General features: G+C 35.4%; 1 protein-coding gene across 1 annotated transcript; it reads left to right on the top strand.

Moving 5' to 3' along the window:
- Positions 1-1,091: 1,091 nt before the first annotated feature.
- LOC129279380 (dehydrogenase/reductase SDR family member 12-like) lies at positions 1,092-13,232 on the top strand. The gene is made up of 9 exons (XM_064111001.1): positions 1,092-1,283; positions 2,714-2,888; positions 3,518-3,651; positions 5,026-5,108; positions 5,981-6,076; positions 7,656-7,799; positions 8,386-8,487; positions 9,155-9,383; positions 10,950-13,232. Exons 2-9 carry the CDS (start codon positions 2,755-2,757, stop codon positions 11,063-11,065), a joined length of 1,038 nt encoding a protein of 345 aa, XP_063967071.1. The 5' UTR covers positions 1,092-1,283; positions 2,714-2,754; the 3' UTR covers positions 11,066-13,232.
- Positions 13,233-14,942: the final 1,710 nt, after the last annotated feature.

Below are 14,942 nucleotides of genomic sequence, written 5' to 3'. Positions count from 1 at the left end.
CTAACTAGATAAGATTATTCAAACATTAACATATGACCTGTCAAAAAATTTCATTTGAAGCACAAAACAAGATGAAATGATATTTGTATGATATATTATGTCAAAGTGCATAGGACCACATTTTTAAAGCATCTTGCTTGATTATTACAAAATTATTCATTTACAATGACTCAAAAAGGTGTTTTTTCTAGTTGAGAATTTTCAATTTGCATCACCTCTAAATTCAGCTGATGTGATTGAAAGTCAACCCCCAAAATAAAAATAATAATCAAAGAGGTATATTTACCCAGGGTAGCCACTTCAGTTCTGAAAACTGTTCTCCCAGCGGGCCCTGCTATTATCACCCCGGCTTTAGCTGGGCTTCCTAGGCACTCAAGCATTCAAGGAATTAATTCTGCCGGGTACCCATTCACCTCACCTGGGTCGAGTGCAGCACGTACAGTGTGGATAAATTTCTTGCTGAAGGAAAACATGCCATGGCTAGGATTCGAACCCAAGACCCAATGTTTGAAAGGCAAGAGTCAGAACCACTAGACCACGACGCGCCCATAAATTGATTTCAACAAATCAGAGAAAATCAAACATGACAACTAAACATCTCATTACAGTTTGGACCTAAAAATAAAAGTGAGGCAATTTTTTTAAATTTTCACTATAATGCAAATGATGAATCTATGAAGTCGCCTACAATCGTTATGTATTTCATCATGTGAATAGTATAAAGCTTTTATTTTGTAGATTTGATAATAAGGAAGGTCTTGATTAAATCACAATAAATTACATTAATGATGATTCAGTTCAGTTTGTATTTTTCTTATTTCCAAAACGAAGAAAACAAAATGAGAATCCATACAAATATGAGTTAAGAAACTTTTACTACAATATATGCAATGGAAAATCATCACAATTGTATCTGAAAACTAATAATTTAGAGACCCATTAGAAGCACCATCATGCATAGCTGTTTGAATAATTTTGGACATTTTGGGAAATTACTAAAATTCTCATTATTTATTTCTAGGCAGTTCATTTCCAAAGACAACGTTCGAAACTAATGAATCGTTATCATTTTTTTCATTGGAGGAAAGTTTATAATGACGTCATACTTATACAACATCTGACGTCATATCCAGCTGATTTCGTTGTGTAATTTGGCCCTGGACCGGCCTGGCCGGCTGTGAACGACGTTTGGCTGAACATTTATTTTTATTTTGTATTGCTGGACTACTACTGTTTTACAAGAGCACTGGAGCATAGTCTTATTTATCTTTTATATTTCTGTGGTAAGTATTGATTGAATATGCTTTTGAGTGCTAGAAAGTGGACAAATCGGCGATCAGCCTATATTTGCATCGTTTCGTATTTCAGACTGTGTACAGATTGTACAGAAGTCGCACTATCCGTAAGGCAAAACCGAACCCGTACGGATGCGGCTATGGGTGGAGCTCAATTAGTCGAGCCAACTCGGGAATTATGAACTCCGCCGTCGCCGAAGCCGAAGGCGGGATATCTCAGCTGGGGTGCCGGGTATGGATGCGGTCATGACCGCTGGGGAAAGCAATCGGTTACCTAGACCAAAAGCTTCAGTCTCTGTATTTTGGTTGTTCCGCTGAACTACGTTGGCTCCAGTGACCAGAGCCAGAGGCAGAGTCCATGCTCACCAATAGTAATACATAAAGATCATGGATTATGGTGAAATGTCAGAATTGTTATTGTTAAGGAAATCCCCAGAAACGACGGTCATTCCTGTCTATCGCAGTATCGGTTACCGTAAAGGCGTCGGTATATGTCTGTATGTCGCCCGAAAAAAAAACCTATTCTAAATCAATAGACTACATGGACTAGATCTACAATTAAAACAAAAGCTTTGCATTTTCATGGATCCTTCATTCTTGAAAATAAAGTCTATAACTCTAATCAATTGACAATTCTCGGGAAAGAGTTCCATATGGATATGCATCCTCGGCACTGCTGCTTCATACCTGACTGTGTTGCTTTAATGATTGACTGTGAGCTGCGCTTAGCTGCTGCGGCTAGCACAGGCGTACATGTAGCTTAGCCCCTAGGCCTTAGCTTGTGAAATAACTTGACATGTTGACGTTAGCTGTCACTGTCAGGCTGCGATGCATTCAATATTTCATAAAATAATTTTTGAGTGAAAAACTGAGTGTTTATCAAATAATTAAAAATTATGAAAAGGATTTCTCTGAGTATAAATTCTGTTCAAATTTGATAAACTTCAACCCATTCAATTTGATGGAAAAATTTTAAAAGAACATCCAGTTGATTTTACATGAGATGCAAGCAATAAACATTTAAACAGCATTAAATTAAATAATCATTTTTAACAATTAATAACAATGAAGAAAAAATCAATTAAAATGCTAAACATTAGAGTCTAAATGAATTTGTAAACAAGCAGGACAAACTGCGATTCTAAACCATGTGTTGTATCATGAAAAAAAGAATGGCTTTCAAAAACTGAAAATGGCTCAAATTTGTTTTTCAAAATGGCTCCCTAAAAATAAAAAGTAATTTCAACTCTGCAATAAAGGAGACCGAGATGATTAAAAAAAAAACACTGCACATGTTTTGATGATCACATGAACGCTTACAGTTAAAGCTCCATCCATTCCAACTAACTTGTTTACAGCGAAAATCAATGACACTACCAATTCTTTTTTTTTTAAACTAATTTTCCATTTCTTTATAGCTCACTGAAAATTACAGAGGGCAAAATAAGGATCTAATTTGATGCACCTTCTGAAAACTGCTACGTACTTGTGCGTGATTGGTGTTTTGATTACGTGTGTCTGGCCGTTTGGTTCCGTGATGAGTATCTACAGGAATAGCGTGTTTGTCGTCAAAGGACTGAGAGAATTCTGCAAGTAAGTTATTCCTTATCCATGTTAAACTATTGAATGCCAAATTATGCAATTCTCGAAGGGTTATTTTCATCAAAACTGGAATATTGAGATGGCTTGATAAGTTACATGTACATTCTACTTCTGTGAAATTTAAACAAGTGTTTTCTTCACCATTCAAAAAGACTTTCTGATTGGCTGAATAGGTAACCCTCGCACACAAATTAACTAGAATGCCACTGTTTTTGTTTTTATTCTTGAATCTTAATAAGAATCTAATAGATTTTTTTAAAACTGGGAACGAAATGTACAACAGTGTGCTCTTTGTTTGATGTTTAATTATTTTCCCAATTGAAAAAGCATTTTCACTCTAATGATGTTAAAGTACACAACAAAGAGAAGAATTGCCGTTACATCTTTAACTTGTCATCAACTCATCAAAGTGCCAATTTGAAATTTATATTGAGTGAATGATCCCATTTTCAAACATTGATTCCTATACTCCAAACTTATGCAATTTTTTTTTTCTTATATTTCTGCTTTGGCACAAACTATACTGCAGAGGATGCTTGATTACCCTTAAATCTTTAATATCTTTAATCAGCATTGAAGTATAATGTATAATTCTTTTTTATCTCTATATATATTGTTAGGAGTGGCTATGAATATGCAGCAAAATCCTTTGACAAGACAGCGTTAGATGTCGATATATCTAACCAGGCCTATCTCATCACGGGTGCTAACAGTGGTATTGGAAAGAGTGCTGCTCTTGCTGTGGCTCAAAGAGGTAATGTTCAGTGCATCCCACAAAAATAAAAAATTAGAATTATTGTTCATTTGTCATAACTATTAAAATCACAAATACAATAGACAAGTGACCTAAAAGCTAAGAATCTCATCATTGAAAAGCTCTATAGAATCTCTTCTTTCACATGGTATATGATTCCTCATTCATGCAATTTCAAGAAAGGATATCAATGTGTATAAACTTGGCAGGTGTTATCTGAATTCGGATAAGAAAACATGTCTAAAAAATTCAAAATATGCTCTTTAATTTGATACCTAAATACTCAACTGTAGCTAGCGCTGTCAACAAAAGCATGGCTGATCGTCAACAAAAGAGATTGTTGAGAAACTCCGACAGCTAGCCTGTGAAACATCTTCCTTTTATATAATTACAGGGATTCGGGTAATGTTATCTTAGACTTACAGAGCTTTGTACAGTTGATTAACTTCTCGAAGACTCAATTCAAGTTATATTTTCTTTCTCCATGGAATATTAATCAAACACAAGTCAGAGTGGCAATTCTTTGCAAATTTGCTCTTGATTTTAACAAGAAGTAACAATTGATTTCGTATTGTTACAATTGATTCATCAATTGAAATTTAGCAACATATATTTACAAAATTTTGATGTCATTTATATCAAATAGTTTTTGTCTCGCCCACCGGAGGTGAAGGCGAGACTTAGGGATCCAAATGTCGTCCGTCGTCTGTCCGTCACAAACCTTATGACACATAACTCCGCAACCGTAAGTCACTTTTCAACCAAACTTAGATGGTAGATGGACTTGGGGGACCTGCATGTTATGCTGCAGTCGGAGGTCACATGGTAAGGTCAAAGGTCATTTTCAGGTCATCATTAAAGTTTACATGCAAGACTCTCTTATGACACCTAACTCCACAACCGTAAGTCACTTTTCAACCAAACTTGGATGGTAGATGGACTTGGGGACCTGCATGTTATGCTGCAGTCAGAGGTCACATTGTAAGGTCAAAGGTCATTTTCAGGTCAACGTTGAAGTTTACAGGCAAGACTCTCTTATGACACATAACTCTGCAACCTTAAGTCACTTTTCGACCAAACTTGGGTTGTAGGTGTACTTCGGAGACCTGCATGTTATTGTGTTCGGAGATCACATGGTATGGTCAAAGTTCATTTTGAGGTCAACATTAATGTTTATGGGCAAGACTCTTATGACAAGTGTTATTCCATCCCAGTCATTTCACAATGAAGTTTTGATACAATTCTGTTGCGTGCCTTCGCAAATCACAATATTTATGGTTATTTTCATAAGTGGGCGAGACACAAAATCACTTCTGCCTTGTTTGAAATATGCTCTAAATCTTATAATCATTTTCTTTCCTTTTCATCATCCAGGTGGCACAGTTCATATGATATGTAGAAATCAAACGAGAGGGGAGGAGGCCAAACAAGAGATTGAAACTACCACAGGAAATCAGGTAAACAGTTTTGTTTTCAGACTAAAATTCTCTGGTTTTAACTAAACTTGTGCAATATTAGGCAACTTGTGTGACATCTTGGTCCTTATCTAAAGTTAGGGAGTCCTGAATAATAACATGCCAAACAATGATTTCCAGTGTGAAACTCTATAGGCTGTGTTGTTTATTCAGTCATATTGGAAGGGTGCTAAATAGTGCCCTCTAAATAATCTCAATTAGACCACATAGACACAATATTGTCACAACTTGTTGAAAGTTTGTGCTGGGGTAATATAGGAGCGCCTTGAACACCTAACATGGTGGATACATGCGCTATACAAATATCCTATATTGCTATTATTATTTGTATTATTATATACAATGGCATGGGTCAGTGAGTCATATTATACAAATAATGCACGTAAGCGCGTGCATGCAGGGCCAAATAATGAATGATGTGCAAGAAGAGCCAATGGATATAGCACACCGAGGTCTGCAGGACCGATTGCGGTATGTCCATTTTGCGAGTCGAGCACAGATTTCATTGTTTAGGTCCTCTATGCACAAGAATGCGTGCATTGTTTGTTTTATACACACCCCCCCCCCTCCCCTTCACCCATGTTACTGAGTTGCCCTAACTGCTATTTTTGGTCTAAATTCTAGATAATTCCAGAACTCGCACTATCCTGCACTCTGACGCCAGAGTGCAGGATAGTGCATTTTGGATGCAATAGTGCAATTCGCTGAAAATCATATGATCAGATTTGGACCAATCAGTAGATCTTTCTTGGGAGTTGTATAATAATCTGTTCTAATATCAACTCGTTAAAGGAAATAATCACTCATGGAAACAATAGAGAAATATAAGCTTCCTTTTGCATTATCTTTTACAGAAAGTTTTTCTTCATGTTGTCGATATGTCAGACTCGCAGAAAGTGTCTGATTTCGCCAGGGAATTTGCAGAAAGTGGAAAGGAACTACATGTTTTGGTGAGTTAACGATGTTGTCAAATGCTGTATCGCAGATAAGACCATAAGCATTTTCTTTTCTTTTCGACTTTTTGAAAGTGATGCCATGGTAACTTCTCTCAATTCACATAATTCAAATATTTTAAATAACTTACATGCAGGGATATATTTGAAATCTGTACTTGCAGTAAATGATTAATTCATTGTATTGGAATCTAAAAATATGAGAAGATTATACATGTAAATCAAAGATGTGAGAGTTCAGTGCCAGCCGCACTGAAACGTTGTTAGCCTAACAGAGCCCTAACAGTAAAGCCCAGTCACATCTTTCTGATTGTGAAGTCAAAACATTTAGTTTAATGTGTAAGTAATGTATTGTAACATTAGGCATCACTGCCACATTACCAGTTGTAACAGTGCCTCTGTTAGTGCATTGTTAGCGCTAACATTATTTCTATGCGGTCAGTACTGGCGTTTAGCTGATTTCAGCCATTTATTTTCCAGCTTATTTTCAGTTCTTTGTGTACTCTGTGCAAAAGAATTGTAGCTTCTGTAATCTCAGCTATTTCTATTTTTGGTCACCCACACCATCGCGAATGAAAAACAAAAGATGATTAAATACCGGTACATACATTTTTCCTGTTTTTTTTTAAACAAAGTAATTCGCCTAGTTGAGCCGAAAGATTTAGAATGAGCATTTAGGTAGAAATAAACCTCCATTGAATGAGAATGTACTTTCTTTCTCTCCCACTCCTGGTGGATTTTTCATAAAGCTGTTAGTAAAGTTACGCACAACGTCAGGCACAACTGAAATGTGTTCTTGAATGAAAACCAAGTACATATGGGTGTAACAGGTAGTAGCACAAGAAAGTGGTTCTTAAAGTGGTTCATTAAAGGGGAATTAAACCTTTGGAATAAGTAAGGTTGTGTTGAAACAGAAAAATCAAAGAAACAGATCAACGAAAGTTTGAGAAAAATCGGACAAACAATGAGAAAGTAATGAGCATTTGAATATTGCAATCACTAATGCTATGGAGATCCTCACATTGGCAATGCGACAAGGATGTGTGATGTCACATATGTGAACAACTTCCCCTTTGATGGACTATAAAATACCCCCAAATGTCTCTTTTTGCTTTTTTCTTATGGTGATACAATCTCTTTGTCCATGATGTATTCTTTAAAATCTGTATCACATGCCCTCCTACAGAAAGAATACATGATCTACTGAAAGATGTGATAAAGAGGCAATTTAAGTGAAATATATACTAATGTAATGGGGAGAGTTGATCACAAGTGACATCACACATCTTTGTCACATTGCCAATGTGAGGATCTCCATAGCATTAGTGATCGCAATATTCAAAAACGATTTTTCTCAAACTTTCGTTGATCTGGTTTTTTGATTTTTCTGTTTTCACACAGGCTATCTTGTTCTAAAGGTTTCATTCTCCTTTAAGTCATTTTTAACTTACAAGCATTTATGAAACACCTTCCTGTTGTGAGTGTCCAATCGTTGTGATCAAATACATATTTTAAAGGATCACTCATTTTAAGATCGATTTCATTAAGAATATTATTGCAATCTTTATTCCCATAGGTAAACAATGCGGGTTGTATGGTGAACACACGTGAGATGACGTCAGCTGGATATGAAATGAACTTTGCGACCAATGCTCTGGGAACATACATCTTGACCTCACTCCTCATTCCAGTTTTACAGAAAGCAGAGAATTCCAGAGTAGTAGGTTTACTTGAAAGTTATTTGTCTCTTGGAGCCTGTTACATAAAGAGTTGTAATTACACACAAGTCCAAAAACTCAAATGCAATTTGACTTTACAACCAGTCAGAAGCACCCATTTGGGACTTGCATCTGAGTTTTCACTTTGTGTAATGGACCCCTAATGGCAAAGTTGTGTTTTTAAATCTTTGAATTATTTCAAATGTCAGAGGTATTTAATATACATTCCATACCATGCATGACTCTCTGATTGATTAAAAATATTATTTAAAGGTCAAGGTTTACAAGCCTAACATGAGCAAACTTGGCATGTCAAGATAAATGTTTTTGTGATATAATTTTGACAAACGGTTTTTGTGCATGTATGAACCTTTTCAATAGAATAGAATAGTAATGATTTATTGGCAATACATGATTGGCAGCCAGTGGCTGAAATATACATGTTTGCAAAATATAAGAACATACAAAGAAAATACAATATGAATAATTCAAGACATTACAATTTTGTGTTGCAACTGTTGATTGCATCCACAGGTAAATGGTTCTTGAAAGCTTGAACCCAATTAGCATTTATTTGCCTTTTTTCAGATAACTGTCTCTTCCGGAGGTATGTACACACAGAAGCTGGATCTAAACAATTTACAGAGTGAGAAAAGCTTTGATGGAACAATGTCATATGCCCACCAAAAAGTAAGTTCTTAGCCCAGGGGGGTGTTTCACAAAGATTTAGGTATGACTTCAGTCGCACTTAAATGCCGATGCATACATGATACCCAAGGCGCGATCTTATTGATAGATATGCAGTAGTGCGCATCCTCATGACATGATCTGACCAATGCTGTCAAGCATTTCATACCTAAAGTCATACTTAAATCTTTGTGAAACACCGCCCTAGTCTTTATCTAGAGCACAAGATAGTTCATCATTCTTTAATTTTTATCTGGGCCCCGTTGCATAACTATTATAGTAACTTTGCGATCCAATGTTAACTACCATGGTAACAATGCTAAGAGCCAATGCAGCATTGTGTGTAAGTGATCACTTGGCTTGAGAAAGTCCATAGGAATGAATGAAAGCTTGTCAAAAACATCGTTACGGTTGGTAGAAGTTTAAACTTTATTTCATTTGATTGTTCCCAAACAAATAAAAAAAATTTCTAACAATTATCATCATTTTATAGATGTTGCCAAAATTGATTTATTACCTTCCCAGTATAAATGTAAGGCAGAAAACTAATTATTATGTTAAATTTTAATCTTTTAAAGTGTGTGAAATTACAGCATTAGCGTGCCAAGGTTTAATCTCTGTACATTGTCTCTCTTCTCATTGAGTTTGTAATATTTATTTTCTTCAACAGCGTCAGCAGGTGATCATGACCGAGCAGTGGGCCAAGAGATACCCCGAGATCAAGTTCTTTACCATGCATCCCGGCTGGGCCGACACACCGGCCGTCCGGAACTCCATGCCAGATTTCTACGCTAGGTTCAAGAACAAACTGAGGACCCCAGAGCAAGGGGCAGACACTGTCCTTTGGTTGTGCCTGGCGAAAGCCCCCTTGGACGCAGAGAGTGGAGGATTTTATTTGGGTAGGTCATTGTTTGGGGGTCGTGAAATCATCATTTTTGCCCCAGTACCATTAGAAAAATAATTAGAAAATTAGGCATATTTGTTACTGCAAACAAACCACTGATATAAAGTTACAAGGTGTATTAGTTATTACATTTATTAAATTATTGGCTCATTACAAAGCTGTGTTATGAAACTTACATTACTTGCAAGTATAGGTTTTCCCGTCCAATTTCGTCAAAATTTCAACCGATTTAATGATGTAATAATTCAATTTGCAACTAATTTGAATGACCTATGAGATCAGCACGCGATTTCATAGTTATCTCATTTAAACATGTATAAAGAACGATCAAATTGAAATAGCTGAAGAAGTGTTTTTAAATTCGCAACGGTACCCTCTTTGCGAACGTTTAGAAATTCAAAATCATTAATATGCAATCACTTATAGGATATGGACAGTGTTTTCGTTGTTGTTGGTTTTTACTTCTTTTGAATAACTATGGAAATGGGTTTTACTTCTAAATTGGATGTTTACAATTTTACTGAAATGTATCATCCATCTGACAAACCATTTTCGGAACAACAACCCGTGTTTGTTCCACTTTCATAACTATAGTCTGTGGTCATTACCATGTTTCTTATCCCTTCCCCAAAACGATGTATTGTAAATTACAATTATGTAAAATAAAAAAGAACAAGATGATGAAGAAAAGAAATACCTACCATTGGCATAGGTCATCCATCCACTCCCCCTTTTGAGAGGCACAATTATTTTTTTTGTGGACGAAGTACCCTTATTCTTTGGTTAAAAACTTTTTTTTCTTGCTCGTCAAATTCCTCGGGAAAATGTGCCCCCCCCCCTTTTTGGGAAATCCTGGATCTGCCCTTGCACCCACTCATCAGTCACTAAAAGAATAACTGTTTAAACCATATCCTATAAGTGTTACATGAATTATGTCTTTATCAAACATAATGATTCTAACTGAAAAGATTAGAAAAAAGTAGAAAGGGTAAAGTTTGAAAAAAAATTGAATAACGTAATAATAAAAATGAACACAGAAACATGTTATCTGTATTTGGACATTTAAAGTGCAAATATGTGTGCCGATAAATGAAATTGAAAATGGTATTTTAGGCGAAATTAAATGATCAGTTCGTTGTCGCGAAATTAAATGACACCTTTGGGCCATTAATTTGAACGAATTTCTCTCTAAATTGAATTTCTACAAAATTCAAAGGAATGATATAGAAAGGAACTGAATGCTGACTAAATGAAAATGAACCATGTGTGTAGAGGGTGGACGAAATATTTCGAATTTGAACGTCCTTTCATTAATTTGAATGCAACTCTGATGAAATTGGACAGGAAAACCTATATTAAGTGTTCAACAGCAATGTTGATGAATTGTCCTTACTTTAGGAGAGTAGCTCTGAATAAAAAAAAATGAATTCATACTATTTCCAAATGAGTGATCCAGCCATTGACATTGTTGACAATTATACTGAGAATGAATGGCTTGAGTACATTGTCTAATTTTGTTATTTTTTCATATGCATTGTATTTTCCTGTGTTTATTTTTCAGATCGCAAGCCTCAGTCAAAACATCTCACTTTTGCATGGACCAGATCGTCAGCTGGCGATGAAGAGAAGCTTATGACAGTACTAGAAGACATGGCCGCGAAGTTCAGGACAAAATGAGATTAATTCAATTATGACTTCATTAAAGTGTCGCAGTCAGTTCAAGATTGATGCATTTCAGTGTCATTTAGTGCTACAATCATCTCTATAATCTGGATGAAATAGTGTTTGATGTCGATGTGGCAATCTGTCATTCAAAGTTTGCAGATGATAATCAGTACTCTGGTAATCTGATTATTTTATTCAAAATGTGCACCCTCTTCTTTGTCTATCTAGGAATGTTGGGGGTCATGAGGTCAAAGGTCAAGTAGGTCAGATAAAGAAAAGATCACTATGAACATTAAATTGCTTCAGAATGATTTGATGGAGATTTATTTTTTTCGTGTATGCACGTGGAAGTATGAATTGATACTGAGGTCACAAGGTCACATGACATACATCTCCTTTTTTTTCAATCATGTGACTTTTTCCAACCAAAACTTATGACCTTTGACCCCATATGCGGATGCAATAATTTAATAAAGATCATGTTCATACTGCACCACATAGACTATGCATTTTTATGAATACATTTTTTTCATTTTATATGATTCACTCTAGGAGATTTGAACCCTGTAGATCTCCTAGTTTATCTCCCCTCCACAACAAAGATATCTTAAGCTTGGGCTCACAATTAATTTCATCATGTTATTTAGGTGGACATATGGGCAATGTGTGCTTATTCATGCTTATTCTAGTAGGTCTAAAACCTGGGGAGGGGGGGTTCAAATGTTAAATGACCTAAACTTGTTTGCAAAATTTGATGAGATGATTTGACAGTATTTTATAACAGTTTTCCTGTTTTTTCAAGAAGTTGTGGACTTTCCTTTCTAAAAATATATGCACCTACAGTATTGCATTGGTATCCCTCACATTTGCTGTCTTTCTGCTTTCGCACAAAAGTATATTTTCAGGTGTATATATAAAGATTCATTGTGTACACAAGCTGCTAGCGTGATGAACAAATCCTTGATACGAAGAGGAAAAGAAAACTACATGTGGAAGTAATTTCTTAGTAGATTGATTTGACTTGCCTATTTTGATTGATAAAAGTTATATTTCTAATATAAAGAGTTTATGATTTAAAATAAGTGCAGAATGGTTACTCATTTGATTTGAAAAAATGTAGTAAAAGAGCAGGCCCTTCCCAGCAAAATGGGTTTAATTGATTATGCACTCGTGTTGAATTTTTATGTAGTTTTAACATGGTGCCTAATGCTCTCAGATGATATGTAGCTTGTTTTTTTTATTTCATGTGTTTTATTTTGATACATCTATTCAACTTATTAGAAATTATAGAATAATATGAAAGGTATATTTTTGCAATATTAATTCATTCTAAGTCAGTAAAATATGATTATAGGGCCTTGTTGCATAAAACTTGCCATTAATAGCAACCCTGCCATCAATTGTAACTGCCATGGTAAAGTCTCATCTGATGACAAAGATTACCATAATTGTTGGTTTTATGCAACCGGGGCCAGGAATAGCTTTGACTCTATGAAATTAAATCAATGTTGACTCTCCAACCATTTACGTAAAGTCAGAGTTGATTGTTGGAAACTCAATATTATATTCATGCAGTGAATTATTTCGGAGGGGGAAGGGTTACAAGACATTTGCAATTGATTCCTAGTCAATTTCAGGCCAAGAAGTTATTCATAAGTCGTGTGATGAACTGCAACTTGGTAAATAAATCATGCTGTGCCTCTTACAGCAGAAAGCTGTATAGATTAATTGGATGTAGTTAAAATCAATTACAAATGTGTCTGTAATTGAAAATCAGTTGCTTGCAACTTCCTCCTGGTGTTGTACATTGTAGCAAATATTTCATTTTCAATATCTCTTATTGACAAATGAAATTCAAAGTTAAATTAAAAAGGAAGCATTGATTATGAATATTGGTAACTATACCTAATAATTGTATGTGTTCTGAAATGTCTGTTGGTATTTATGATTGTTAATTGCTGTAACCATATAGAAGTTAAAAACTTCTAAGAATGATTTGAAATTGTTTTTGAGTAATTTAAATGTGAAGGAATGATATTCCATCGTCATGTATTCATGGAAATTGTTATTATGTTTGTATAAAACATGTCTCTTATTTAAATGTATCATTATATATTCCATGTGATGAAAATCAATTTTGAGATTAAATTAAAGATTTATAAAATTGAAATAAGATTAATATGTGCCTGCCAATATTTGGGATTCTTTGTGGAAATGCCTAGAATTAAGTCAGGTATTTAGAAAAATATATTTTGAAAGCAATTTTATTTTTTCCCACCATATTCATACCATGGAAAATTTAAAGAGATTTTTATACAAGTGTTTTGTAATATAACAACGTCCTGGGGGTGTTTCACAATGCTGTTTGTACGTTATGCACGACATGTGACCTAACCTTGTACTGAACGCATGACGAAATACCTCCATTTGATGACACTATACCCCATTTTTTCTCAATGAATTCTCTTCTCCGAATACGAAAACCATACTGCCACAGGCATGCAATGTAATTATCAAAACACCTGTTTCTTGACCGATAACACAACAGCCCGAGTGCGGTCCGAGAAAACATGTCGCCATTTTTTATTCACTTACTTTCCTTATTTCGAGGTTGATTTTCTTCGTTCGAAATTGAAAATGGTCTAGCATTGAATTTCTGAATACAATATGCCTTTGAAAACATGATTAAATATCGAATACAATAATTTAATTCCGAAGGTCCTTCTACAGGCAGAGAAGACTTACGTAATACACAGCTGTTGTTTATCATTTCGTCCTTGGCTCAACGCTCATAATCTGGCCTGTGGGGATTACCTGGCCAAGCGGGGTTGATCAGGCGGGTGTTTCATAAAGCTGTTCGTGAGTTAAGAGCGACTGCATGGTGATCATGTCTTGCGGTAAATGGTACAAACCATTGGCGATGATCACCAGTCGTTGTTAAAGTCGCTCTTAACTTACGAACAGCTTTATGAAACGACCCCCAGGGCTTGGAAATGATGTTTTAGATTTTCAAATGCAAAATGGGGTGAAATACCGCAGTTTGCCATCTGATCTGCGGTCCGTTTTCAAACGGGGGTAAGACGTAATGGGGATGCCCCATGTTTTCCTGTTTGAATATAGTTGGAGTGAATTTCATACAATGCACATAAAATTTGACAGGTACTCAACTTACATGTAGCAGTGAGACATTTGTTAACAACGAGAATTTTAATCTGGACTACCGATATTGTGTTTCAATTTTAGCCGTTGGGAATCAAAATGATTTGAAATCTAATATGACACATACGAACAGGACACCATTGCGAGTCCAGTCATGCATTATTTTACATTCAGCTCTATGAAGTGCCACCTTGGTTTTGTCCATCATTTAAGCCTACAAACAAACCTCCAAACCAATTAGAATTTTGAGGAAAGTAATTAAATTTTGACCTGTGCGAGGTCTGAGATGAGAACTTTTTTTATTTTAGTATGAAACTCTTGTATGTGAGACACTGTCCCTGTCCTAAAGTAAAATTTTATTTTTATTTTTTTGGTTAAAAGGGCTGGAAGGGTGGTATCGATATATAAGAAAAATAATGAATTCAAAATAAGTCCAGAATCATTTCAAAAGTAAGCAAATGCAATATGGAGAAAAATTCTTTTTTTTTTTTTTATCCACCCCCCCCCCCATCATCCATCACATTAGCCCGTATTGTTGAAAGAGGTTTCAATTGCACCATGGTAAAAATCCATGGACTATGCCGATTTAAAAAAAAAAAAATTATACTTAGTTCATTGTGTACACTCTGAAAAAATCCAATTGAATGCGCGCTTTTGGCAAGGGCAGTGCGATAATACGAGAAATCTGCATAAACCATGGTTTTGTAACATGGTACAATCAAAATCTCTT

This window comes from Lytechinus pictus, chromosome 16, assembly GCF_037042905.1.
Source record: "Lytechinus pictus isolate F3 Inbred chromosome 16, Lp3.0, whole genome shotgun sequence".
Classification (NCBI taxonomy): Eukaryota; Metazoa; Echinodermata; class Echinoidea; order Temnopleuroida; family Toxopneustidae; genus Lytechinus; species Lytechinus pictus.
Note: the sequence above shows the minus strand (reverse complement) of the source record. Positions and strands in the feature narration are given on the sequence as shown.